This window comes from Oryzias latipes, chromosome 10 (genome assembly GCF_053564925.1).
Source record: "Oryzias latipes strain Hd-rR chromosome 10, Olatipes_Hd-rR_3.1".
Lineage (NCBI taxonomy): Eukaryota > Metazoa > Chordata > Actinopteri > Beloniformes > Adrianichthyidae > Oryzias > Oryzias latipes.
In genome coordinates, this window is record NC_136246.1 from 20,787,939 (window position 1) to 20,814,011 (window position 26,073).

At 43.6% G+C, this 26,073-nt stretch overlaps 3 protein-coding genes across 3 annotated transcripts; all 3 read right to left on the minus strand.

The window, feature by feature from the left end:
- Positions 1–303: 303 nt before the first annotated feature.
- Positions 304–2,955, minus strand: c1qtnf2 (C1q and TNF related 2). Its single transcript, XM_011480274.3, has 3 exons — positions 2,815–2,955; positions 2,244–2,501; positions 304–1,078 (listed from the first exon to the last, which is right to left on the minus strand). The coding sequence occupies exons 2-3, from the start codon at positions 2,491–2,493 to the stop codon at positions 438–440; spliced, it is 891 nt and encodes a 296-aa protein (XP_011478576.1). The 5' UTR covers positions 2,494–2,501; positions 2,815–2,955; the 3' UTR covers positions 304–437.
- A 1,037-nt stretch (positions 2,956–3,992) lies between these two features.
- slu7 (SLU7 homolog, splicing factor) lies at positions 3,993–8,664 on the minus strand. Its single transcript, XM_004073330.5, has 15 exons — positions 8,457–8,664; positions 8,136–8,295; positions 7,889–8,042; positions 7,731–7,811; positions 7,153–7,317; positions 6,866–6,931; positions 6,654–6,785; positions 5,904–6,001; positions 5,756–5,823; positions 5,434–5,573; positions 5,054–5,215; positions 4,864–4,965; positions 4,698–4,775; positions 4,506–4,625; positions 3,993–4,423 (listed from the first exon to the last, which is right to left on the minus strand). Exons 2-15 carry the CDS (start codon positions 8,285–8,287, stop codon positions 4,244–4,246), a joined length of 1,698 nt encoding a protein of 565 aa, XP_004073378.1. The 5' UTR covers positions 8,288–8,295; positions 8,457–8,664; the 3' UTR covers positions 3,993–4,243.
- A 585-nt stretch (positions 8,665–9,249) lies between these two features.
- On the minus strand, positions 9,250–25,812 carry nsd1a (nuclear receptor binding SET domain protein 1a). The gene is made up of 23 exons (XM_023959240.2): positions 24,923–25,812; positions 23,743–24,569; positions 23,337–23,478; positions 22,632–22,804; positions 20,768–22,553; positions 20,565–20,689; positions 19,569–19,782; positions 18,804–18,904; positions 18,633–18,692; positions 18,348–18,557; positions 18,171–18,257; positions 17,950–18,073; positions 16,960–17,157; positions 15,523–15,702; positions 14,123–14,279; positions 13,831–14,036; positions 13,636–13,748; positions 13,285–13,554; positions 13,076–13,192; positions 12,865–13,006; positions 12,669–12,775; positions 12,389–12,593; positions 9,250–10,457 (listed from the first exon to the last, which is right to left on the minus strand). Exons 2-23 carry the CDS (start codon positions 24,550–24,552, stop codon positions 9,724–9,726), a joined length of 6,261 nt encoding a protein of 2,086 aa, XP_023815008.1. The 5' UTR covers positions 24,553–24,569; positions 24,923–25,812; the 3' UTR covers positions 9,250–9,723.
- Between the last annotated feature and the right edge of the window lie 261 nt (positions 25,813–26,073).

Consider the following 26,073-nt stretch of genomic DNA (forward strand, 5'->3'; position numbering starts at 1 on the left):
ATACAGTTCAGCTGGAATTCACAGTAATCTTCAGTACAATATTTGGAGCTAGTGGTATATCACACAGAAAGAGTGTGCTGATATCAGTTCCGATTTAAAGGAAAACGTCCTGAATAAACCTGCCCCCAGTGCATCAGTGGATTTTGTTAGATGTTAGATTCCCCGGCTACTGAGTTCATTCTCTATGATAACCATGTAACATACACAAAAATACTATCACGTAGACATCTAAACAGGTGAAAGATGTTAGTAAATTAATAAAATAAATGTTTTACTTTGAAAGTTTCAAATGTCACTCCAATCTCAAGGAAATATGTCATGTTTTAATTTTTTTCTTCCTTCTGCGCCCCCTGGTGTCTGAATAAGAAAAAGCATTAAGAGTTTCCTATACAAACGAGAATTCAACAGTTGAGGCAAAATAAATGAGCATCACAGTATCAACTGTTTTGTTCAGTGTGTGATTTTCTATCTGCCTCACTGACAAACTGATGTTCAGGGTTAATAAGAAAGCCAGTAAAGGTGCTGTCGGTCCAAAAAGGGTCAAAAAAGAGTCCATTCTGCTCAGAGTAGAAGATCTGCAGCCAAACCTCGTCAGAACGCTTTAGGTGAAGAACGGTGGAACCAGACGCCACATCATGGTTTCCTGTGTTGCCGTCAAATGTCCTGATCTTGTACTGCCCGTTGTGAACCAGCCCAATGGCCAGGTGTTTGTTAGCCAGTGTGATATCATAGCTAAAGAAGTAGACCCCAGGGATTGCACAGACAAACTTCCCACTGCTGGCATTGTAGTGATTCCCCTCATTCAGCAAGATGCGGTTAAATCGTATTGGTATCCGTTCTTTTGGATAACTCTTTGTCACGGCAACAGAGAAGGCGGATCGGGCTGTGCGGCCACAGCTACAGCCACCTGGAGCTCCTGGCTGGCCTGTGTCACCCAGCTCCCCTTTCTGTCCGGGTTTGCCAGACACACCTGGTGGTCCACGCAACCCCTTAAGTCCTCGAGGTCCTGCTTTGCCAATAACTCCATCGCGACCTTTCACACCTGGCTTTCCAGGATTGCCAGATCTCCCGGGATCCCCTGATTAAGAGAAAAGAACACTGTATCCTAACTGCACATTAGAAACACTCTGTAACTAGTTTTGACATCATTAGTCCAGAAAAAGAGGACTTGGCTTCAAATGTGTTAAGCCCATTATTCTCTAAAGATGTGGGAAAGAAGCTCATTGATTCCCACAAAGCTGTTAAAGCTGTTAAAGGACATCAAAGAGCAGCCAGTGGGCTAAACTCAACATCTGCAAGGATTCTAAAAATCCCTCGAGGACGAACAGAGGAAGTCAAGACAAGAGAGGAAAGTCAAAACGAGAACTATGAAAAGAAAGACGTCCTAACAAAAGTGGGACATGATGGGGGAAAAAAGACCGTTCCTGATCAAGCTGGTTTTTTTTGTTTTAGGTTAGTAAGTGTTTTGAACATGCTTCAAATGAAAGACATCTTCAAGAAGTTTCAGAAGTTGTGTGTCAGGGTTAACCCATGTCTGCTGTGCAGCAGAAAGTACAAATTCTTGTAAGAGAAGGGTTTTACATTAAAATTTGCAGTATTATATAATCGTCTTCATAAAATAAAGCAATAAATGTCATAGTTTGGAGATAGGAGATAGTGGATTTCACAAAACCCATGAGCTTCACTGGAAATATAAAGTTCTGCTGAGTGACACTGGATTGAGTGAGGCTGCACGGTAAAAGGATGGAACCAGAACATCGGACCACCAGAACAAGAATAGTTCAAGGAGACCACCAAAAGAGAAATGTTTGTGACCCCTCAGCACAGTGCTTTGGGCTTCAGTAACCCTAAGTAAAAAGTAGTACACTTGAATTTTCATTTATTAAGTAAATATGAGGATAAGTGTAGGAATTATACTATCTGAATTCTTCTTCCAACTAAATTGTAGTTGGAAGAAATATTTTAGGTTCACAATATATACTGTAGATGTAATATAAAAAGTAAACTTCAAGTATTCTCACTTTCAGTAAAGACCAAGTAGACTTGTAAACTTGAATAGACTCCATTTTGCTAAGGAAACTCATAGCTTTAGTGTTGTGGTAAAGTGATCCTCCAGAATAATCATTTGACAGTTTCAGGTCAATTAATTTAAGTGATGGGTAAATCATTTTGACCCAATGACACAAATTCAATTAGTTACTTAACTTCTCATGAGCAAAAACAATTATGGTTGCAGTGAGTACCTCTGGCCCCCCTTTCTCCTTTCTCTCCATCACTTCCATCCGGCCCGTCCTTTCCCGGTGGTCCCATCAGCCCCACAGACCCTGGTTGTCCAGGTGCTCCTGGATTTCCTGCAGGCCCAGGAGGACCTGGCAGACTGCAGACCAACTGGGACGGATGAACAGTGAGGGGACGATCCCTCTTGGACAAAGGATTTGGCGACTGACCGTTTACGACTGACAGGAAACACATCATGAAACAAAAGTGGAGCATGCTGAGCGCTGGAAAGACACAAACGGGAGAATGGAGCAATAAAGAGGGGGCAAATGTGGCTCCACAGTCCTACATGAAAAAGTTTTAGATGAAAATGGATTCGCCTGGACATGTTTAAGAGAGTATTGACAAAATGCATGCATAGAAGGATAAAGATCCTCCAATCTTTGCATTACCTAAGTGGCACATTCAGTTTTGGTATTCTAAACAATGTTTTGAAAGAAATGCGAGTCATTAATTTAAAGAAAAGGAAAGATCTCTGCTGCGTTTTTTACTAATGGCATCAATCTGCAGCTCTACAAAGATAAAAACACAACTCACCAGTTGGGAAATCAAAGCCTCTTGGGGTTTTCTATCCTATTTCCACAACCTAGATCTCCATGAAAGCTCACCAACGTCTTTGCATGACTCTTCAGCAGCAAAGCGAACATTGTTTTTCTTCAAATCTTTGGAGGAGCTCTTAATGCTGCAAAACATCCGCCCTGTGTTTGGAGGAGATGATGGGCCAAAAATACTTTCACTATGATGTCATATAGCCAGGCCAACTGTACTGCAGTGAGAACACGAGAAACTTTAGCAGAAATGACAGACTAGTACACACTAACACTGTAGACACTGCATCAGTCTACAAAATGTAACTTCAAAAATTCTTGTTTATATTTATTAAACAACTGAAAACTGCAGAGCCAATGCATTCTAACTCAGTAAGGAGAATGTTTTAGCTCAGTGAGGTTCACCTGGAAAACATACAGCATTCTGCTGATATTAGAAAAACATATGTTTGTATTTACATAACCATTCAAAGATTTGGACACACTTTTTAATTCAGTATTTCTTCATTAGATTCTTTAAAAATTATCAATGGAAACTAATAAAAAGCTGAACATGTTTTTTTGTAATTCAGTTGGATATTAAGCCATGGTTTCTCAAATGCAAACTCTATGATGAAATATGATAAATATCGTAATAAATAAGTCATAATAAAGCAAAACTATATATTAGTGTCATAAATCAAAAACTGGATTACCTATTAAGGTTTTGATGGTAAAAATATAAAAAATGCTGTTATTACTTTCTTCAAACCAAATTTTTTTATACATAATATGCAGAGTAATAGTGATTTCTTCACATTTTTAGGGATTTATTATTAAATTTGATCATTTTTATAATACTCCCAACGCGTACCATACAGTACAGTGGAACTGTGTGCTTCTGTGTGATGAGTAATATTTTCTCCTGTTCAATTATTTTATTCTGTTTACTATTTCTTATTGAGATCTCCTGATGTACTTATTTTGTGTAAAAAGTTTAAGCTCATTGTACAAATTGTACAAAAACCCCTGCATGTTTTTACATTGTCATTTTTTTTAAATTAGAGAGAAAAATAACAAAAATTTGAACAAAAAGCACAAATAGTTAACGTTAGTTGCATCTACTTGAACTGGGTTACTTTGGATTAAGAAATTTATTTTTTTCCAATAAAAATAGTAAAAAAGATGTATTTTTACACAAAAATGTTGTTTAATGTAAAAAGCAGACCTCATGTTGAAAGCGACAGACATGTTCTGCACATCAGCATAAAGGTATGGAACAAAGACAAGATGTTTTTTCAAAGGCTAAACGTCCTACAAAGGTGTGAAAATTCATTTCAGAGGACAAAAATATGCATTCTTTCAGCACTTCCAGTGCAGGATTGTTGCTGTTTTCATCTGACTTGTTTATTCTGAGTCTTTCTGGATTTGGTGGTGGATCAGGGATCCAGGAAGGACGCCATGGGATCGTCTGGTCGTATGCGCTTCATGCGGAAGGCTTCCATCTCTTCCTCGGTGGGCGCCTTAACTTCATACAGGCTGTTGTAGGGCCTCTTCCTCTCATCCAGCTGCATGATTGCATCGACCTGCTTCACTCGCTTGTCCTCTGCGTCCAGAGCCTGGATGAAAGTATGACGTGGAAGCTTAGCCATCCAAAAAAAATGACAATAAATGACACCAAAAAAACCCGTTGTACTGCACCTTCTTCAACTTCTCCTTCTTTTTTTCTTCATCCTCTGAGTCGCTGCTGTCTGAGGCCCGCTTCTTGTTCTTTTTGTTCTTCTTTTTCTTCTTCTTCTCTTTCATTTTGTCTTGATGCATCTTTAGAATGAAGACAAACGTTTAAACTTCTTTTCTAAATAGCTGTCTCTTCACATGCTCGTGGTCACTTACTTCCAGGAGAGTCTTGGGCTGTTCCTCCTCTTGATTTTCAATCGGCCCGTCTTCAAACGGAACACAGTCTGAATTGTTCTGCAGGTTGATAAAAGAACCAAACATCTGAGTAAACTGAAGAACGTCAAGTCTGAGAGGGCATGTGTGAGGGCAGCCGTGCACTTACTGTTTTGAATCCAGTATCTCCAGTGCAGTAGCTCTGTTTGATCATCGAGTGGCAACACTTGTATCCCCAAAAGCCATCTTTCCAGTAGGAGCCCCAAATACACTACCCAAGAGAAAAAGGAGCATCAATGTGATCATGAGAAAAGTAACAGGAACATTTCCCACAAAAACGATTGTCCTGTTTTTCCTACGGTGTGGTTGTTGATGAGGACGTCTTCCTCATACTTGGAGCGGGCGACGGCCTTTTCAAGGCCTTTCAGAACGGCGCCGTGACGAGAATATTCCACATAGTCCTCAGTTTGGGCCAACAACAACTCCCGGGGGGGTGCGTCCAAGTGCTCTTGTCCTCCATACTGAGAGCCGCACACACAAATGGGAACAGATTTATACAGTAAATAATAAATGGAATCATATTTAGGTTACAGACTGAAGGGTGGCCCAGATAAAAACAAAACTATTTTCAAAGTCTAAACATAAACTACTAATTCAGTGAATAATTGAGTGGGGCCACATTTTCAAATGTCAAACTTTTGTGCGGCTAAAGATTGTCATGGTGGGGTGAACTGGGCACCTTCTCCAGGATGCTCTCCCTCTGTTCCTCTTTGAAGTCCTCCTTCTTCACTCTAAAGGAGCGGTGGAGCAGCTCCAGCTTGGTGGGGTCAGCCTGAAGATGGACCTCGGAGCCTCTCTCATAGGCCTCCCAGGCAAACACTGACAGGAAAACCACAATGAAAACAAGCTGTCGCACACAGACACACGCCTACAGAGAACCGTACATTTCTTTTGATATGAATCAATAACATATGTGCAACACAAGAGCCCATCAGCTTCCATTTAATCAAAGCTCGACGATTTTGACATTGTAAAGAAATGGAAAAACAGTGTTGACTCACGCTGGGTTTGAGCCATGCTTATTGTAGCTCCAGAGTAGCGAGCAAAGTTGTCTCCAGCGTACCCAACTCTGCAACACGCAGGGGGTCAGTCATTGCAGAAGATCCCGGAAAAACTAACACTGCCTTTTGAAAGATAATAGTAACTCACTCATCAGGGTTCATGCCAGTGTTGGAGTACGGGTTCTCTCTCATGGCTCGGGTTTTTGGATCGTAGTACGCTGAATTTGGATCCAAATTTCTCAGGTACTGAAGAAGAAAAGATGTAAGAACTTCAGGGTTTTTACAGTCTAGGAAATTACAGTCAAACACAGTTTTTATTTGCTAAATTTAATTAGAGATTTTATGTAAAATATATTGAAGATCTAAATAATTTTATTATTATTTACTCTTACAAAAAGGTCATTTTTTAATATCAATGTTATAAGGCCTAATCAAGCTTAATCATCATAGTTTGTTTGTTTTTTAATTTATTGAAGAAAATTATTTAGGTATGTGACATAGCAGCACGCCAACTGTTAACTTAAATTTATCTTAAAACAGCAGTAAAGGATAAAAGTTAAGGATAAAATTCAAAGAAGAAATACGTCTTTGCTACATCGATGGAGCAGTGTACAAAAAAAGGAGCCGTGTGTAGCAACAGAAGTGCAGATAATTCTCATTTTTTGTTGCTTTTAGATACTTGTTTACAAAAAATCTGATAATTTTTGGTTTTAGATTGAACTCTATAGAAACTAATATATTTAGGTTATCCTGTCAGTTCAACTGAGGCTGTGGTTGTGGAAGAGCACAGAAAAACTTTCAAAATATCTGCCACCAAACTAAATATATGCAACCCATCTCAAACCAATGTTTAAAAAAAGACTAAAATATTTGGCTTTTTTGTTCATCTGTTTCTTACTTTAGCTGTGTCTTCTCTGATACGCAGATTCCTGACGGTGATTCGTCTCTTGGAGTCAAAGTTCTGACCGGGCATGTCGATGTCGTCTGCATATTTGTCTTCATCCTCGTCCTCGCTGTCGTGTTCCCATTCCTGCTCACAGAAGACGCAGCAACTCAAAAGGTCATTGGAAATATTATATCAGAACAATCTTTGTGGACACTTATACCTACATTTTGGTCCAATTTCCCTGAGGCCAACTCATCTTGAAGTTTATGCGCCTTCAGAGTCCTTTTAGCCTGAGAAATAAAAGAATTGGGGTTTCAGGAGCAAAGCAGAACATACGTGTTCAGCAAAACATGAACTGCTTCAGCCATATTTTGAATTTCATGCTAAACTAATGATGTTTAGGTTACATTTTAGTGAATAACGGCAGCTAAATGAATAGGGGGGAAAACACAGCAGCATCAGCTTGAATACTTTCCACACCTACATTTTTGGGAAACGTATATCCACTTACCAGATCGACTTTTGCGTACTCTTCAACAATGCGCTGATGCTCCTCGGGGTCATACCCGTTCCAGCGATCACGCTTTCCATCATAATCCAACTGCAGCTGAACCTGACTGTGTTCATCTGGAGCAATGTCTGTTCCTGTGAACTTTGCACCAACTTTCCTGGGTCGCTGATGAAATACGAGTGAAACTTAAACTTTATCGTTGTTTTTAACACAGTGTATTACTTGAAAATACAGCAGAGATGGTGCAGAAAATACATGCCTGCCCTGCAATTGCATTTTTTTGTCTTCTCCTGCTTTACCAAAATTTGTGTAAAGAAATACTCAGAAATGCAATTGCAAGCTTAATTCCCTCAATATGTCCTCCATCATATAAAAAAGTTGGAAAGAGAACATGTTAAAAACACAATTTTAACTGGACTGTCTTTAATTATGATGGGGGTATAATTGTGTTTTAGCATTGTGAGTTAACATTGTGTGTGAAAGTCTTTGTTTTTTGGTTTTAAATTAAAAAATATTTGTACTATGTAAAGCTCTTTGTGTTACATGCGTATGAAAATGTTTTTTTCAAAATGTTTTACCTCCAAACAGTCTTTCTTCTTGTGCGTCATGGCACCACAGTTTTCACAAGCACCCTTTCGGAATTTGGTGACGACCACATTCTGCATGAGATCACAAGTTCAGTCTTCATTCTTAGGAGTCAACACCACATCAAAGTATTGATTCTATGGATCCTTGCCTCCTGGACTCCTCTCTTGTACCACTCGCCAATGGCCGAGAACTGTTTCTGGTTTTCATCCTGTGGCCTCTGATGTTTTAGTGTTGGTCTTTTAGATGGATCGATGTACCATGGGACTGATGAAATATATTGCGGAATGTGAGGGTTTATGTCCCTAGAGAAAAGGATGAATAATAAATTGAGTTCATGTATTTGAGTTGACAGTATTGGACCTATTTCATCATCTATCTTCTCGAGGTTTACATACTTTCCCTCCTCGTCCACCTCAGCTGGAGCATTTCCCAGCTTCCTCTGCTCCTCCAGCTCCTTCTTCTTCCTCCAGTCCTCCCTGGTCATCTTCTTGGGTTCGTCGAGGTTCACGACGCCCTCGACTGGACTGGTATTCGCCTGCTCCGTCATGACTGAAACTGGATTTAACATATCTGTACTTAAGCATTTCATTTTCATCAATTTTGTGTTGTTTTATGTGTTTTAAACAGGAGAGCATTTTCTACGTTAACGTTAGCTTAGATGTAAAAATGTTAGCAAAACAATTTGATTGTGGACAGAATTTACAAGATAACCTTACCTTGTTACTGGAAGAAGAAAAAATGAAGAATGTCGCTTATGTCTTTTTAAAAATAATTATTTTAATTATATGCTCGAAAACTTTAGCCTTTTGAAAATAATGCGCTGTGTTTTGGTTAAAACGCAACCACCGCCATGTTACTCCAACTATCTTCAGGTACGTCACATCCGCTTTCGTCGGAAAGTCAGGCGTCACAGCGGAAAACAGCGACATCACGTGGACACCAGATGCCTTCAAAATAAAAACCATGGCAAAATAAGAATCCCGTCACTCACTTCCGATTGGAGTTTGTTGGACAGTAGTTATTTTTCTTTTATAATTGGATTTGTAATTTTTGCTATAACAATAATAATGGAACTAACGAAAATAACCCAACTGAATTTGTTCAAAACAGACAAAATCGTTCAGTGGCTGTTTGTGGTTTCTAATCTCATAGTTATAATAAATAGATCAATAAATACTGCACTTAAAACGTGTTCATAAATGGGAACAAATGTAAAAGTAGTCTGTGTACGACCTATTGATTATTCTAAATCTTCCTTAAATATTACATCTCCCTTGGGTCTTTTGAAAGAGACAAGATTTGCAATGAGAGGAATATAACATTTTCCCAAAAATCACAGATCAAATTAAGTAAAATTAAATTAAAAAATACAATAAAACAACTGTTACTATTAGTGTTATTTATGGTGGAACTTCCCAAAAAAAACTCTACATTTAACAGGGAGGAGAAACATCCATCAGTTTAATAAAAATATTTTCTGTCATGAGAAGAATTATCCAGAGCCCCATAATAATTCCAGTGGGTTTATTTTTGCACTTTTCACAGACACTGTACTGCAGTGCCCCAAGTGTAACATGGACCAGTGGGAGAGCACGTTTCCATGACCCCTATAAAGAAAAGACGACATTAAGACAAAAACGGCAGCATAAGATGCTCTTTTGATGACAGTTTGGTCAAGTGAAAACTTCCCACTTCTTATTTATATTCCAAACATATAGATAAAAAAATAAAGGCAGGAAATGTAAACAGTGAAAGGTGAAACAACAGAACAAAACAGCACCAGACACATAAACATATTGGCAGAAATATAAAAAAGATTAAGTGAGATAAGCACCGGTACACATCTCCGCTGTCAGTCCAGCAGTGAGGAGATGAGAAGGCAATGTTGTACCAAAGTGAAGGCAGTGTAGCTTTCATGGAGGTACCAAAATATCTCTTCTGCCATAGTCTACTAAATATTCTTGCTGATTTCTAAAGAAAGAGTTACTTTTCATCTTCCAATTTACCCCAAGATTCAAAATCCTCCTCTTCCACCTCTCCGTCATCATCAAAACAGCTACCCCAGGGGTCATCCTCATCCTCCCCCTCCTCATCTTCCACCAAATCTCCACCATAAATGGGTTCCTCCTCTTTCTCTTCCAACATCTCTGTGTCGTTCTCCTCGTCCTCTTCATCTTCCTCCACTTCTTGCATGTCCAACGCACAGACCTCCCCCTCCTCCACCTCCCCGTCCTCCCTCTCATCCTTGGAGGAGGCGGACGAGGAGGTCGTGGTTTCTTCCGTCGTGTCTGCGAGGTAGGAGCTGCTGGAGGGGATGAAGCTGGAGGTAGCTGTCTTGGTGTTGATGTAGAGACGAGGAGGAGGCTCTCGCTTGGATGCTGCTGTTTGGCTGTCAGGGTAAGAGATGGGAACATAGGGAGAAGAAGAGGAGGAGGAGGAAGAAGAGGATGATGCTCTTCTGGCATCTAGGACCGGTGCAGCCACCGCGCCAGGCCTCACAGAGGCCATGCTGGGCATGTATTCCCGTATCTCTCCTGGCTCAAGTGGGTCAGGTCCACATGGGTCGTGTTCGCTGCAGGACAACTTTCCATCCAACTTGGAGATGAAGAGCATTCCTTCTCGATGCTCCTTACAGTAAGAGCTTGGGCACATCTCACAGAACGAAGCAGCCTCTTTTCCACAAAGGTCACACTGGTGCCAGGGACACTCCCATCGCCCTGGAATCGAGATTTATGTTGCAATCAGAGGAATCACTTCAAATGAAAGCACTATTTCAAACATTCATTTTCATCGGATGCTAGGTGTGTTGGTGAGTTTTTGAGTGCGTGGCGGGGGTCAAATTGTCGCTCAAACGCGCAGTAAGAAAGAAGAATTTCAAAAACATTGCGGGACAGAGTAAATCTAAATCAGTTGCAACTTGCATTGATGTGAGGGAACAACAGTTGCAATAATTAAAACAAAAAGAATGTCATGTAGGTGTTCTTTCTGTGCTTCCTGGTACCATTTGACCCACAAACCAGTGGCCCTCGATAGGGTTGTGCCGATGGATGATGCTGGCTGACTGACATCAGGCCCCCGCCACGCTGACATCATAAGCCGCGGTTACATGTGCAAAATATCTTTATCGGATCAATGGTCGGATTAGAATTCAACCGTGTACAAGGGCCCAGAAAAGTTTTTTCCGATTATAACAATCGTTCACATGGGTCACACTTTCGGTCGGAATAAATCATTCGCACATGTACAGTAGTGTTTGAAATACCGCAAGAGGAAATGAGTTCCTTAATATCCTAAATGATCTTCTAAACGTGCTTTTATTAATGTTATGGTTATTATGAAGTGCCTGTTCGCTCATCATTTTAATTTAAATCCGTAGGGTCAGTGCTTTTTCTGTTGAAGAACGGAGCTGGAAGAAGCCAGTGCTAGGAGAGGCTAACACGGGTTAACAACATTTAGCCTTTGATGAACATAAAATCCATGCGGGAAATGCTGCAATCTGCAGCTTTGCTGAACGTAAACATGTGGGAATAACATCAGCTTTTATTTAGTCGGGACACGACTGGAAACACAAATCCAGGTGATTGTTTGAACGGTTTCTAAGGACTGAGCTACATGTCTGCTTTGAAAAGCTCACACACCGCCCCAAACAAAGCCCCTGTGTGTGTGCTGGCGGTCCGAGCTCTGCCCGGACACACACTTTTACCGGAAGACCCGGTTCTCCTGAGTTCGGTAGCTCGTTCACCTAGAGCTGCGGGACGGATCGCAGTCCGAAGTCTCCCACACATAGCGGACAGGTAACAAAGCATCCTCCCTTCCCCTCAAACACAAAGTCCGTCTGCTCTGCTCAGAGACACGGTCGCTCGGTCCACCGGTCCACTTGACTAATCAAGTGCAGGAACGGACTACTTCTTTTCTATTTTGTTTGTTATTATTATTATTTTTTGTTAAAGTCACTTCCCTCAGTTTATACTGCATCATCGCGGATGAGTCATTAGCTGGGAAATAAAATAAATGAAGTAATAAATAATTATATAATAAAGAACAATTAAAAATACCCCCCCCCAATGATATCATCATCCATCCCGATGGTTTACTGCAAAAATCGTCAACTGCCAATTTAAGGGACATCGCCCAACCCTAGCCCTCTACCACCGGGGAGTTAAGGACCCCAGCTTTAGACATGTGTATCACGCACTTACAAAAGCTGCTCACCTGGGGGCAGTACTGTCCTTACAATGGATAACTAAGGCAGCACCAGAGAAGGTGAGCATTCCCATCTGCTCACAAAAAACGGACTATTCCAGGACATTAAGTCTGAACCAATCAGTCCAGGTGGGAAGGAGCCATTAAACTGCATTACTAGTTATGCTTTTATCAAGTGACTTAAGCTTTTCTTCTGGTTTACTATGCAAACAACACAAAATCTCTGTCTAAACATTCAAGCCTCCATGAGAATTCACTCTAAAAAGTGTATAAAAGTGACAAAGTAATGTGGCAGGTTAATATTGTTTGTTGTTATTAAAAAGTCAGTATTTTTTTTAGGAAAATGCAGCTGAGGCGGAGTGTCCAGGACTCTGAATTCAGCCTCCCTGAGTCAGACTGATCTTTAGAACGTGTGGATCAACGGTAAACCACAGGAAGTTCTGACCTGCAGGCCTCTTGGCGAGGTTGAGGCAGTCGGCATGATAAACCTTTGGACAGCCCGGCTTCTTGCATGACACTATCTGACCCCCGTCGCCACAGCTGAAGCACTCGTCCTCCCGCTCCTTCATCACTTGTTGCTTGGTCTTCTTCTTCATGCCCACTCTCCTCTTCCCTTCTTTTAGTTTGACCTTCTCCGCTGGGGGCTGGTTCTGAACGACGAGGAATGAAATGATCAGTTATGGTTTAAGAAGGTGAGCTAAGATGTTTTCAGCGTAGATGTGTACTTTTGGTCGAACACCCAGGAAGCCGCTACAATTGGGCGCTCCGCATTTGCAGACCGTCTTGCCGTTGCCCCGACACTCAAGATTGTAGTTGAAAGTCAGCTCCTCTCCTGAAGAACATTGGATTTAACCCAAATAAGTGCAAAATGCATTGAAAGGGAGAAAAAAAGGAGAAAGGAAACAGCTGATTGTGTCAAACCTTTGGCGATGTCCTGCAGAGCAAACAGCCCCACCCGCGTGTCTCCATTCACAGTCCACTTCTGCGTCTCGCAGTTCGGCTGGCAGCTGTGGTTCATGAAGCGGGCCTGGTTCCCTTTGGGCCCAGCGTCAATGACCCGGTCCTGAGGAGAAGAACCCACAAATCACCATCTCTGCTGAAAGAGGCCTGTGTCTGCAGGGGTGTGGCTCACCTTGTCCAGTGTGAGCATGTAGAAGTTACAGATGTCGTGTTCCTGAGCGTGCCTGATCCTGGCTCGACACTCTTCCTCATCTATAACCTCCCCCACGTATTCACTCACAAATGCTCCCTGTGGTTGAAACAGAGAATGCTCACACATTTAACAAAAAAGAAAAAGACACAAATACCCCTAAAAATCGTCAGTTTTTTTTTTTTTTTTACCTTCTTGATGTCGGACACAGCCCGCAAACCCCACCCACAGGACAGCGTCCTATAGATCTCTACAGTTGTGTACTGACGCTTTGTGAAAGCCTGGTTCTGGCACCGTTCCCCTGCCGCGCACACCTGGGGATGGCACTCGTACATCAGCATGCGGTTGATGCATTCAGAGTCCGCGCCGCACGGGTTCTCGTCGGAGGCTTTGCAGTTGCAACGAGGGACCTCAGACAAGTCTGCTGTGATGATCTGCACCTTCCCAATGGGCCTGTTCACCTAAAACACCAATGGATTTGTCCAACCTTGGTCAGATGGCAAAACGACAAACGCGGTCATGAGTGACGGCTCACACCGTACCTTTATGTGTCGATATGGAGGCGGTTTTTTGTCGTTCTTCCTGTCCTCCTGGAGCTGCTTCATCTCTCGCTCTGTCTGCAGCTCTTTGAAGCGTTCTGCTGCCTCGCTTAGAGCTAGAGACAAATGTGGACATTCAAATTTGAATCTAACTTACACAGAAGGCAGTTCATGGGTAAACACTTGGAAAAAACATACCCTTTTTATAGATTGCGTCTGCACCTTTCCCCATTTTCTCGATATTGTGAGTGTCCCCCTCCATGTAGGGGAACACCCTGGCCTGGTATGTCCACACGAAATCTTTAGAGCCAAAGAACTGGACCGGGAACTCCCCCACCTCATGCTTCATCCTCAGGATGTTGTTCGGGACGTCTCTGGCCAGACACACCTCAGCGGGCCACCACCTAAATGATCAGATCAGACAGAAACGCAGGCTCATCAGGTGCTGCACACAGAGGCTGCGCACACGGTGGGGGACGGGGGTCCTCACCTGTAACGGCCCCATTTGACCCAGAGGATGTCCTTAATGCGCGGCTTCTTTCCCGCCTTGCAGTCGTTGCAGAACCAGCTCCCTTGAGGCATCTCAATGTTCAGGCATTCTCGGTGGAAAGCAGCAGGACAGGCTTCGCAGCACAGGAGGCTGCCCCCTGTGGAGTCCCAGCACACCCATGAACCACTCAACCTTCACCAAAAGCCCCAATCTGTCTCTGGACAGGGACTAAGAACCAACATCTCTCAAATTCCCAAATAGGAACTTCAAAAATAGTCAGAAAAATCATCTCATAATCAATTCTAAACACAAAAAGAAAAAAACAAGATAAGAAGTGAGGTTTAGTTTTTCTACTGCTAATTAAAGTCATGGGACTTTAAGGGAAACTCCTACCCCAACCAAAGGAACCTGTTCTGTTTCTTTCTGTTTCCTGCAGAAGTCCAAGAATGATTGAAAACAAAAGTCACCAAACAGAATTTAGATCTGGTTGAGTGTGAGTGTAAATGAGAAATGTGTCTCATTGTTGTGCTGCTGCCTCTTAGCCAGGACGCTCTTGCAAAAGAGATTTTTAATCTCAATGAGTTTTTTTATCCTGGTTAAATAAAGGTTAAAATAAAAATAAATAAATAGAAAAAATCTACAGAAGCTGCAAATAGCCTACTTAGCTGTTTTACTGGTCAGTTTTCTCATGATAGTAACTTCTATCTTTTTTCTTTTTCTGTATCCTCATAGTGATGGTTTCTAGTCTCTCGTTATTAACTGTATTTAATTTCTAATTTATTGTTTTAACTGTATGTTTTTAGTGTGATGATGCCTTTTGTCCCAGGTCTCCCTTAAAAAAGTAGTTTGATCTTAATGGGACTTCACGGTAAAATAACAGTCAAATAAAATAAAATAGAATAAAAAGGATCACAGGAAAGCAAGTTTTTTCGCCTGATATTGAGACAATGTATTTCTCTAGCAAGAGAACACTGAAAATTGGATTTTAATTGGTGATTACTGTGTATCTGTAGACACGAGAGGTCTTTTAATGCAGAGAGACGTGCTCTATTGAAATAGCTGGATCATGTTGATGTTTATGACCAACAACATCTACACAATTTCCACTTGAGTTAGTCCACAACTATAGTAATCAATTACAAATTGATCAGCACTGCAGGTGTTTGACATTTTCTCTGACAAACTGCTTTGTTCAAAAAACAAAAAGGTTACTTTTCGTTATCACCATGTAATGAAATTTGTTAGACAGAGCAAAAGAAAGAACGGTAGTCCGTTTGCTGATTCTGTATAGATCAGCTCAAACAGTGTTTGCATATAAAACACACTCTGCACTCTTGGGGGGGGGGGGGGGGGGGGGGGGGGGGCTGAAGTGACAGCGCCGGTTGCCACGGAAGGCTCACCTTCAGAGCAGACGAAGCACCAGCTCACGTTTATGTGTTCGTGGTTCTTGCAGCCTTTGCGGGGAGTGAAGTGGTTTGGGCAGAGGAAGGTGTTGTTGTCCAGCACCACGCTGCCTGCTGCCATGCAGTTGTCGTTGGCGTGATAGGCCACTGGGCAGCGCACACACCGGGCCAGTCGACCTGAAACACACAGTTTTGCAACCTCTCAAAGCCTATTGGTCACCTTCCATAACATCTTCAGATTTCGACATAGTTTGTGTTTACCAGGATTAAAGTGTTGCCAACAATTACACCCGACTCTGCAGAAGCAGGTATAACCAGTGCTTTATGGGTGGCCCTCAGAGACAACACGTGCTACATAACAAAAGTTGACCTCTAAAGAAGACATTTCAGAGTTCCACACAGAGTTCTTCCCGTTGACTATGTAGGGGAACTGGAGAGAGCCAGTGTGATGTCACCCATAGAAAATGCTTATTTCTGGCACCAACCAAATGAAGTCAATTGAGTCAACATTTTTTCGCGACACCAACGGCAAATTGTTGGAGCCAGATGACGTTACTAAGCAGTGATTGGCCCAAATCGGTCTGAGTCAGCGTTCCTATGGGAACCACTCTCACGAATAAAGAGTGAGCTTTTTGGAAGTCCACACCCGGGCTACACCAAACCTTTAAATCAAGCGTCTGATTGGTCAGTTTATAACTTGGATAACTTGCACTGCAGAAAGAAAAATCACCGTAAAAAATAGAATAAGCAGGAACATGCTAAGAACAGTCAGTAGAGCAAGAATTAGTTCTCATTAGAAATCTATGGGATTTTGGCTTCTTGGAGCTGGCAGGGGGAGGGGTCACTCAGTCCAGTACTCACATACAGTCGATGGAGATTCCCACTACTGATCTGTACGGATTTGACGATGCAAACAAAAGCTTTTAGGAGCTCAGGCCTGATGATAGCACTGACCGAAACTGACCATCAACACAAATACAGTGAAGTTAAACAAAAAGGTGAACGCATTCTTCATGAGTCACGCTTACAACTGGACAAAGTACCAACAGAGAGGTGACTGCTTCTAGGATGCTGCATGTCACATTAAACTATGATCCACCCATCAGAAACTGTTCAGTCATCATCTGGCCTTCCGTGAAGCAATCTGGATGTAGACTGTTTCCACAATCACCAATGTTTATGCCGAAACGTTTTCTAGATCAAAAATAAATGACTTTACTTGTTTTGTCGCTCCGCTAATGGTAAGCTAGCAGGAGAGTGTAAACAGAGAGCTCTCAGCAACAGGGAGGGAAGGGAGGCGAAGATGCTTCATGTTCACATTTGCAGAGGTGAATTTCTAATCAACTGCTGCCACTCTGCAGAAACTATGTCCTAGAAAATGACACCGGTTTTTTGATTCAAGCATAATTTCCAAAGAGTCATGCTCAGACTTACCTTTAGAGCTGAAGACGTTGACGGGGTTGGTGATGTGGCAGGACAGGCACACGTGCAGGGGGCAGCGGAAGCCCTTGTTATGCGGCTGGGTGGCTGAAAACGCTAAAATACAGTCCATGTGGTAGAACTTGCCACAGAGCGGGATAATGCAGCGCTTCACGTCACCAGACTTCTTGCACACGAAGCACATATGATCCCCTGAAACAGATGAGGTTCAAGTCAGTGAAAGTCTGTCATGATAACCATCAGTAGTAGATCCAGTTTGAGTTCCAGTGTGTAGCCGAACACACAACCACTCTGAGGTTAGCGGCAAAAGCATCGCTCACAGGTGAAGAAAACGCTGCAACAACCCAATCAAATCTGGCAACAAAATGTGTATCTTTGACAACTATGAAGAATTAAATAGGTTAAGAAGTTCAAAAAAAATTGCAAAATTGTAAAAAAGTCTGAAATCTTTTCCACTTCATCTAAAATCTAAAAATGCAGATGCAGAAAAAACTGAAAAGCAACTCATCCTCTTAAATGCTGAGTTCAAAACACATCAAAATCACTGAAGGCTTTTTGTCATTTGTGTTTCAGGCAAAAAAATGAGAAGTGAGAATTAATAAATATTTTAATAACTTTAAATTATTTCAATTATTAGTGGTGCAAAGCTTTTTACAACCGAACAAAATTCTAATTAATATTGGATATTTTATAAAAAAAATCAAGTTGTTACTCAACTGTGCTGAGTTGAGAAATTGTGAATCAAGTAGTTTGGCAGTGCAGTTATTCGACTGTGATTTATTTGCTTTAAATAAGATTAATCACCATTTGCAAGAGCAGCTCTCTCTCAGAGCATCAATTAATGCTGTATCACTGAAAAACCAGGCAACATCCCCAAAAAGCATTCCATCTAAGGCTTAAAACAACTTTTACAAACTTTTGGAGCAACATTTAGAAACTGGTTTGAGGGCAAAAGAAGGAGAAGCAGCTGCAGCGTCAACCCACCTGTGTTGCATTCCTGACAGAAGAATTTTCCTTTGGGAGCGACCGACAGGCCGACGCACTGCAGGTGGAAAGCTCCATAACAGTGGCCTTCACACACCAGCAAGTCTCCAGGCCTCTCGCACACCTGCGCAAACGCACAAATCGTGATTGCACCCGGACAAAAACAACCGGACCCAGGTTGAGCTACAGAAAATGAGGACAAAAGAAGAAACGGTCGTCACCTGACAGACGTTCTCCTTCAAGGAGGACGTTTTCCCCTTTCCGTCCACTTGGGAAGAGAAACTGTCATTCAAACCAGTTGGCAGCACCTAAAAGTCATTGTTACCCAGAATTATTGAGGCACAGCTGATATATGAGCATATCTATGCTGTATTGCCTACAGCAAAAACCACGCAGACCTCCGGTTTGGGAGTTAGTGTTCCAGTGTGTGTAGTTTGTTTCTCCTCAGTGCTGCAGGGCTCCGTCTCATCCTCTTGCTTGGGGCTCTTGCATGGTTGCGGGGTTGGAGACCTTCTCTGAGGAAGCTTGGAGGCAACAGCTGAGTCTGGGGACGCGCTGGGAACTGGGTCCTTCTTCCCAGCAGCAGCAGCAGCAGCAGCAGCAGCAAACTACACAAGATAGTTTTCAGTTTAGCAGCCTTCCCAACAACTAAACAAACAGTTGAATGTTTTATACTGAAGTACCTGAGTTTTCTTAACCAACACCTTCACGTCTGAAGTGATGTCAGCAAGGCCCTTTTGCTCCTAGCAGGAAAAAAAAAAGAGAAAACGTGATTCTTTTTTAATGACAGAACAGAAAGCTGACATGAATCGGAATTATTCTCCACCAGCTCCCCTCAGTCAGTCTCGACATACCTTCCTCCTCGCAGGAGCAGCAGACACTTCTTCAATCGTACATTCGAGCACCTTATGTGAAAGCTTTCTCGGCCTCTTTCTTTCTTGAATTTGTGCCGTATCTGAAAAAACAAAAAAATCTAGTTTTGACCCATTTTTCCTTTTCCTTTCATTTTCCTAAGGAAAATTATGTGGGATATATCACAGACTAAGTGGACCACAGAATACATTTCTGATGTTTTTTCTGTTAAGCCAATGAAGGCTATGTAAATGCGCGTAAACATGCATTTTGGGCCTTTGCTTTCACGCGTAGCTAGGTTTTTACGACCGTCTGCAGGCTCTACGTACAAAACGTGCGGCTACTGATTGCGCGTTGCAGGTTAAACTAGGTAGAACTTTGACCAATCAGGGATATCGTGGTAACGTATGGATGGCGCCTCTTTTGATTGACGGAAGTGCCAACCATTTGAAAATTGATAATGGTGGAGAAATTAAGAATTGTGGTCGGTTTGTGCCCGGAGTCTTTCATATATTGGAATAAAGAAAAAGCCTGGAGCAAGATTCAGGAGATTTGCACCAATTGAACATTTGGCACCAAGACTCCTACAAAAAGCGCTATAGAAGTATACGCCATTTACCATGCGACGCATGTTCTTGAACACATGGCCAGTGTGTCCTTAGCTTTACACTGATGTCACCACGAGTTCTTCTGGATCAAATTCGAATGCATCATACAATGGCTCTTACTTCTGCAGCTTGCGAGTACAAAGATGCCCTTGGACTCACCGGATCCGAGAGGTAGATCAGTCTTCTCTGCTGCCTCAGAGTCGAAGGATGGCTGGGGGGAAACAGGAGAGGCTGATGTTGCTACAGGAGACAGTTCATCCTGAGACAGACTCGGCCTCATCTCCAACTGAGACTCGGCTGGATCCACCGAGGACGAGGTATCAAACCCTTCCGCTGCGCTGAAGTCATGGAGAGTCGACATCCCCAAAGTCTCCTGTTTGGGCAGTAATGAAGCACAGTGAATCATGAATTCTTTTGAATGTATCAACAAGCTTGTTGTGCCTGTTCTTTAGACTTGGGCTCAATCTTGGCCAAATGTTTGGGAGTAATATCTGCGCAACATTTCCAAATATCGTGGATTTAAGAGCTCTATAGCACAACATCAAAGAAAACATCAAGTGAAAAACATCCAAAAATCTCCATCTCACACCCAGGTCTCTTGAGCATGAAGTTTTGAAGCCCATTAATGACAATAAGAAGAGCGAGAAGGTTAGGATGAACAAGAAAAAATTGTGTTTGGCAAAAACCAAAGAAAAAAGAAAAAAGAAAAGGATTCCTCTCCTTTGTCAAGCACAGTGGCAGAAGAATGATAATGGGGGTAAATTGGCTGCAACAAATTGAATCTGTAAATCTGACCACCGGTATTCTAGAAAGCAAATGTGATGTGAGTCGACTGACAAAAGTTTGTGTTTAAAAATCAAGAAAAATTATTTGTTTTCCTTTTTAGCCAGAAACAATATTAATATTTGAAGAAAACGTTTTTTAAACATTTTTCAACTTTTTTCAATGAACAAAAACAGTTGAATGGTGAGAAAATCATGAATCAGAAACCACTTGCAGATTGTTCCTATAACGATGGTTCCACAAACGGTTCCACCGCTCCCCCTGGGGGGTGGGTCAAATGCGGAGAATACATTTCACACCGTGCATGACAACTACTGGCTCTGATGTTGCTATTTAATAAATCTGTTCTGGGCAGAAATAAGAGCATCTCACCATTTTAGAGGATTCAGAGCCGTGTTTCTTCAACCTCTTTTTCGAGGAGAACATTTGTTCGTACTCCTCCGTCGACTCCAGCAGTCTCTTTGTTGGTTTCCGGAGGCGTTTGTTCTCCGACTGTCCTGCATGACCAGAAAACACACAATATTAGCTGACATTTCCTCGCTTTACGATGTTACCAAACAGGTATCCAGTCTTACCCGCAGACGAAAGCGAGTCGCTGTCTGCGTGCTTCTCCGTTTCAGGCACAGCCTCCGGCGATGCTCCTGTAAGCTGCGATGCATCGCTCGCCATCCTCTCATCAGCACCTTCCACCAGCTGCCAGCGCTTCTTTGGAGCCGCTGAGATTTCGGAGTTCCCGTCGAGGTAGCTGGCAGAAGAGTCAGGAGGAGCAGCGAAGGGATCAGATCCTGGGTCAAGCGGGTCGGTGTGGCCACTGACAAACTCCCTGCCGTGAGCCATGTTCGCCAGGTCCGCAGTCGGGCAAGGCTTCCTGACTTTAAGTTTAGACGGTAGTCTTTGTTTCCTGCGCTGCTTGTCTGACTGAGTGCAAAGAGGAACATCTTCACATTGGTAGGTGTTAGCTGCTGGAACAGTCTGAGTCTTGGACTTGGCTCTCCTCTGTGTGCTTTGGGGCACCGAGGATTTCCCTGACTGCCCGTTTTCTGACATGATCCTGAGAGTTGAACCATCACCTGAACCTGTTAGTGGGTCGGCTGAAGTGGGAATCACCAGGGGCTCCTCCTTGATTAAAGCTGGGGGTGGAGGGATTTTTAGGGGATTGCCTTCTTTTTCTCTAGTATCGTGGATGTCTTTCAAAAGCATGAGGAAGGTACTGAATTTGTAGCTGGAATTCGGCCGGAATACAGAGGGATCCGTCACCTTGTTGTCCGCAGCGAGGGATTTAAACCGCAGTTCCTTACCTTCTGGAAAGGCGTCCTCTGGAGACAGGGACATGGATGTGGAAGCAGATGACGGCTCAGACTGAGAACTTTCTGCTTCCATCTTGACCGACTGGAAGTGCTGCTCACTGACGTCCTTGCGTTTCGATTTTATTAGGGATCCGTTACAAACTAGTTTCTTCTCGAGCTTTCCGGTCCGTCGTTTCGGGGAGCTGTGGTTTATAGGAAGGAACACGTTACCGGGGGAATCCCAGTTTTCGGACATTTCTGTTTTAATGGGAGCATTAGTCCACGTAGCATCTGTACGAGGATGAGGAGGAGTTTGGGTTGGGATATGATTTGGAGCTAGTGCATCTTTCTGATCAGTCTCTTCCTTTGCTTTCAGAGCTTTTCTCATCAGGCGGTTGCTGGCAGGAAGAGGCGTGGTGCCTTTTTCATCCGACCTGAGCAACAGTTCAGCGCAGCCGTCAGATTTATGGTCAGATTTTCCTTCTTTACACGGCAACTGATTTCTAAGGCCGTCGGAAGAATGGGACAGATCTAAAATCTGCTTCACCTTGACTCTAGAGTTTTTTGATTCAGTTGGACTGCCCTCCTTCAACCTAAATGCGCCGACGTCGTGTTCTGGAGAAACTGGGGTGCGTTTTGGACGATGCAGCATTGGAACTGAATCCAGATCAGCATAGGGCGAATCCTTAGGCTCCTCTTTCAGCACACGACTTGAAGAATTCAGCTGGCTGCCAACACTCGCCGCGGATTCCTTTGATCCACCAACGATATGGCCAAATATGTCGGACAAACATTTCTTTTTCCTCTTGACAGTTTTGATCTTCTTGGCCTGAACTGAAGAATTTTTTAAGGGTTGGTGCTCATTACCATTAGGAGCCTCAGTAGGCAAAGGAGACTGAATGAGGTCAAGAGAGACGGAGGGGTCATCGGCTTCTTTTTCCTTAGAAACAGGGCTTGGTATTCGTTCTCCTTCACCCGTAGACACCGAAAGTGCAGAGTTACTTTGTCGACCTGGGAGCAGGAGCTCCGCCTCTGCCACACTGACTTTCCACGCAGTCAGCAGGCTTTTGGGAATCTGCCATGAAAACACACATCCCATTTAAAGCCATGGTGGAGAAATGAAAAGACATCAGAGTCCGACTCCTACACTTACGGTGTACTTGTAGTCCTTCTCCTTCTGCTTTCCTCTTCTTCTAAGCACAGGAAGGTCTTCAAACTGATGGCCTCCTTCAAAGGGAAGAATGACGCCGTTTGGGACCCAGGCCCGTTCTGCAACCTCCCCGACAGTCTCCAGGAAATACATCCGACATGGACGGGGGCTCGGAACTGATGACATCATGAAGAATATGCCCTTAAAGTTCCACTCTGATCATCTTTTCATTCATTTTAAAAGTCTTCCCAGAAACCTTTAAATTATGATTACGCCGTTTTTGCCCACATAAAACACCTGTGATTTTTGGACAGAGTTTCTACAGGGCGGCAGTGCTTTAATAGATACTTGCCTTTGAGTTATGGGCGGGACTATTCAGAGTAAGCCCGCCCCCACATCCCTTCATCCGTCTGTTTACACTCTTTCCCGCTATCTTACAGCCCCTCACACAACATTTTTCTTTCATCTGCTCCTGATTTATAACGATTTTAATAAAGAAATACTCAAAAATGCAATTTTAAGCTTAATATTCTTCACACATGTCCTTCATCATAAGAGAAATGCTACAAAGGTATGTTAAAAACACTATTTTCATCTGAGTGCGGCCTTCCACCTACTGAGAGGTCCATGCAAAAAAAAAAAAAACCTGCAAACTTCCACATTAACATTTTACCATCGTGAATATGATTAGTAATCATCCATGCTCACCTTTCATCTTAGTATGAAAGCCCTGATCGGGGTCATAGATGACCCGGCAAGGCCACCAGGGCCGCCTGTTGAATTTCGCCCACACCAAGTCGCCCTCCGAGTATCTCACTGCAGGGAGAAGCTTTTTCTTTGGGCTGTTGGACTGATCGACAAAGAATAAAAAAAAAGGCTGATTATCGGATCACATCAGTTTGTAAGACAGGTAATGTCAGCAACTGATCTAAAGTCCTTTCAGAAGGAAATTTCTGAGTCATAGCACAGATACAACAGCTGGTTACAGTGAAAGTGCATTTTTAAACTTAAAGTATATAATCTCTGGATTTATGCGCGGTCAAGGATCGATCAAACTTTCTCCAGTGTAGTAAAGAAACCGGGGCGTCGTTACCCATACGTGGTTCACACTCACGTTAGAGTTGGTGCCAGCTGGTGAGATAAGTCCAGGGTCAAAAGAGGAGAGTTCCACATCACTGTCTAACTCCTCACCCAGGTTCCAGCCGTCCCTCAGTGTGATTTCTGGCAGAGCACTGGGGCTGAGTGTGGGGTTCAGTTCAGAAATAGTTTTGGACATCAGATTAAAAACTGTGGGTTTGTATGGTATTCTGTCCACCCCTGAGCTCCATGTGGTTTTACACTTCGTGGCAGTTCTGTCCTGGTTGGAGTTTGAGGGGTGGTGGAAAGGCGTGAGGTCCTCGCCACCCTGGCGACCCTCATCCTCCTCCTTAACGTCACTGCTGTCAAACAGCGTGGACTCAAAATGCAGGCATCCGTTCGGGATCGGGGAGCAGCGGTCAAAGCTGTCCGGACTGCCAGGGGAGAAGCCGTTCCTGCTCCCGTCCTGCAAGGTCTCAAAAGGTTCCAGGTCGTCGTCCCCCGGAGAAGGAGGGAGCTGGACCAGCGGCGCCTCAAACTCGTCATCCTCATCGATTGGGCTTGCGCAGTGAATGTTGTGGTGAGGATGGAGGTCAGATTTGCTCGGATGCTGGGGCCTCCTCTGCGGGCTGTAGCAGCAGGGTCGCTCCGGCTGGCCGTATCCCAGGAAAGCGGTCTGCTTGAGGCTGGAAGGCGGCAGCGGTGCAGGCGTCGCCTGGGCAGATCCTCGCTTCACGACGCCACAGCGGTTTCCATAGGAAGTGGAGCCATTGTGGGCCCTCAGCTCAGGCTGGGTCGAGCCAAACACTGAGCCTACCCTCAGACCCGCTCTGTAAGACTGATTCATGCTGTCATGCTTGTCTCCTGCAAAATAAAAAAGAGGGGAAGACAATAGATACTTCATAGAGTCAACCAACAGAAGAAAAGCCATAAGGAAAGTTATCAAAACATAGCATGGCCTCCATTCAAAAGGCCAGCAGGACGTCCCACTGACACACTGCATTCACAGATTCATAGTCAGGCATTGTCTGTCTGCTGATCGTGGGCCATGGCGATCGCTCAGGCTGTATAGAGGAGGTGACACTGAGCCATGATCACACAGCCACACAAACAAGCTATGGCCGACAGAGGAAGCTATCGCCGACTCACACACAATAAAGCCTCTAAGTTCACCACACTGTCAACACGTGGAGAAAAAAACCCCAAATGAAACTCACCATTGGAAAGTCGGTCACCGTCAACCCAACAGCGGGCCTTCGAGGAGTGACACAAAGCGGGTGTTTTGACTCGATTTGTGAACGCAGATCTGCACAATCCCAGCTGCGGCGGCACAAGAAGTAGGCCAAGGCACCGCTCTCATTCTCGGCACCTCATCGCCTCATCAGCGGCGGCCCTCTTTCCATAAAAAAACAAAAACAAAACCAAACTGTCACCTCAGACACCGAAGAAGACGGCAATCTCCATTACTCTGCAGCCAGTGGCCCCGCCGGTCCCCCCAACAGCCACGGCGGCTTATTTACTACATGGTTTCAGTGTGGCTGCTGCCGAAGTGCCCCCGGTTATGTTAAAACAAGCCCAGACCGACTGTGTTGGTGAGCAGCGACCAATCCGCGCTGCTATGGCTGCTACCCAACCCCCCAGTCTGCAGAGGGCCGTGACACTCGCCCTGCTCGCACGCACGCACACTGGCGGGCACGCTCGCAGACAAGCCTCCGCGCGCACGCGCTAGCTTCCAGGTGAAGTTGTTTAAAGCAGTTATAAGCGGATAACAACAACGAGGTGAACGCGGAGCATTGAATAATATAGTTCCTTTCACAGACTAACAACCACCGGCTAATTGAATGAGCCATGTCTTGAACAAAAACGGCCTCTCCGGTTCACTCCCCCGCGCCATGTTGTTGCCTTTCACTGAGGAAACAGGCCGCTGAGCGCCTCGGCTCGGCACGAATGAAATGTGCGATAAATACGCGCGGGAACCAGACTCGTGTGTCTTTTTAATTCCTTTTTCCCCCTACGCAGTTCATAAACACAAGCTCGTGCGGAAGGCACGAGCGAGAGGCACGCGCGTCTTGTCCTCTAATGCGAATCACAAATGAACCGATGTGGGACAGTCCTGAAGGACTAGTAGACAAAGACAATTAAACGCCTCGATCGGAAACACTCATTGTGGTGTTTCTTTATAGATATCTAACTAATTTACTAATAGAATAATGTTTTCTAAACATCCACGACGGATGATCATATAGGAAGATCATTAAAATCGAAAAAAGTTGATATTTTTTTAATTGAAGGAACAAATGTAACTCTAAATAGCTCAATTGTTTGTTTTCTCGACATTTCTTGTTTCTATACTCTAAAACAGAAACAC

Bases quoted from the DNA above. Each gene is read 5' to 3' on its own strand.
- slu7 (XM_004073330.5), bottom strand. From the start codon at position 8,287: ATGACGGAGCAGGCGAATACCAGTCCAGTCGAGGGCGTCGTGAACCTC. The intron at 6,786-6,865 runs GTAGGTATAAGT...TTCTGTGAGCAG, and splicing joins CAGGGAAATTGGACCAAAAT to GAATGGGAACACGACAGCGA. The intron at 5,574-5,755 runs GTGAGTCAACAC...TTTTCCTGTCAG, and splicing joins AAGCATGGCTCAAACCCAGC to TGTTTGCCTGGGAGGCCTAT.
- nsd1a (XM_023959240.2), bottom strand. From the start codon at position 24,552: ATGAATCAGTCTTACAGAGCGGGTCTGAGGGTAGGCTCAGTGTTTGGC. The intron at 13,007-13,075 runs GTGAGCCACACC...TCTTCTCCTCAG, and splicing joins ACATGCTCACACTGGACAAG to GACCGGGTCATTGACGCTGG. The intron at 12,776-12,864 runs GTTTGACACAAT...AATGTTCTTCAG, and splicing joins TCTGCAGGACATCGCCAAAG to GAGAGGAGCTGACTTTCAAC.
- c1qtnf2 (XM_011480274.3), bottom strand. From the start codon at position 2,493: ATGCTCCACTTTTGTTTCATGATGTGTTTCCTGTCAGTCGTAAACGGT. The intron at 1,079-2,243 runs GTACTCACTGCA...TCTCTTAATCAG, and splicing joins AGGAGAAAGGGGGGCCAGAG to GGGATCCCGGGAGATCTGGC.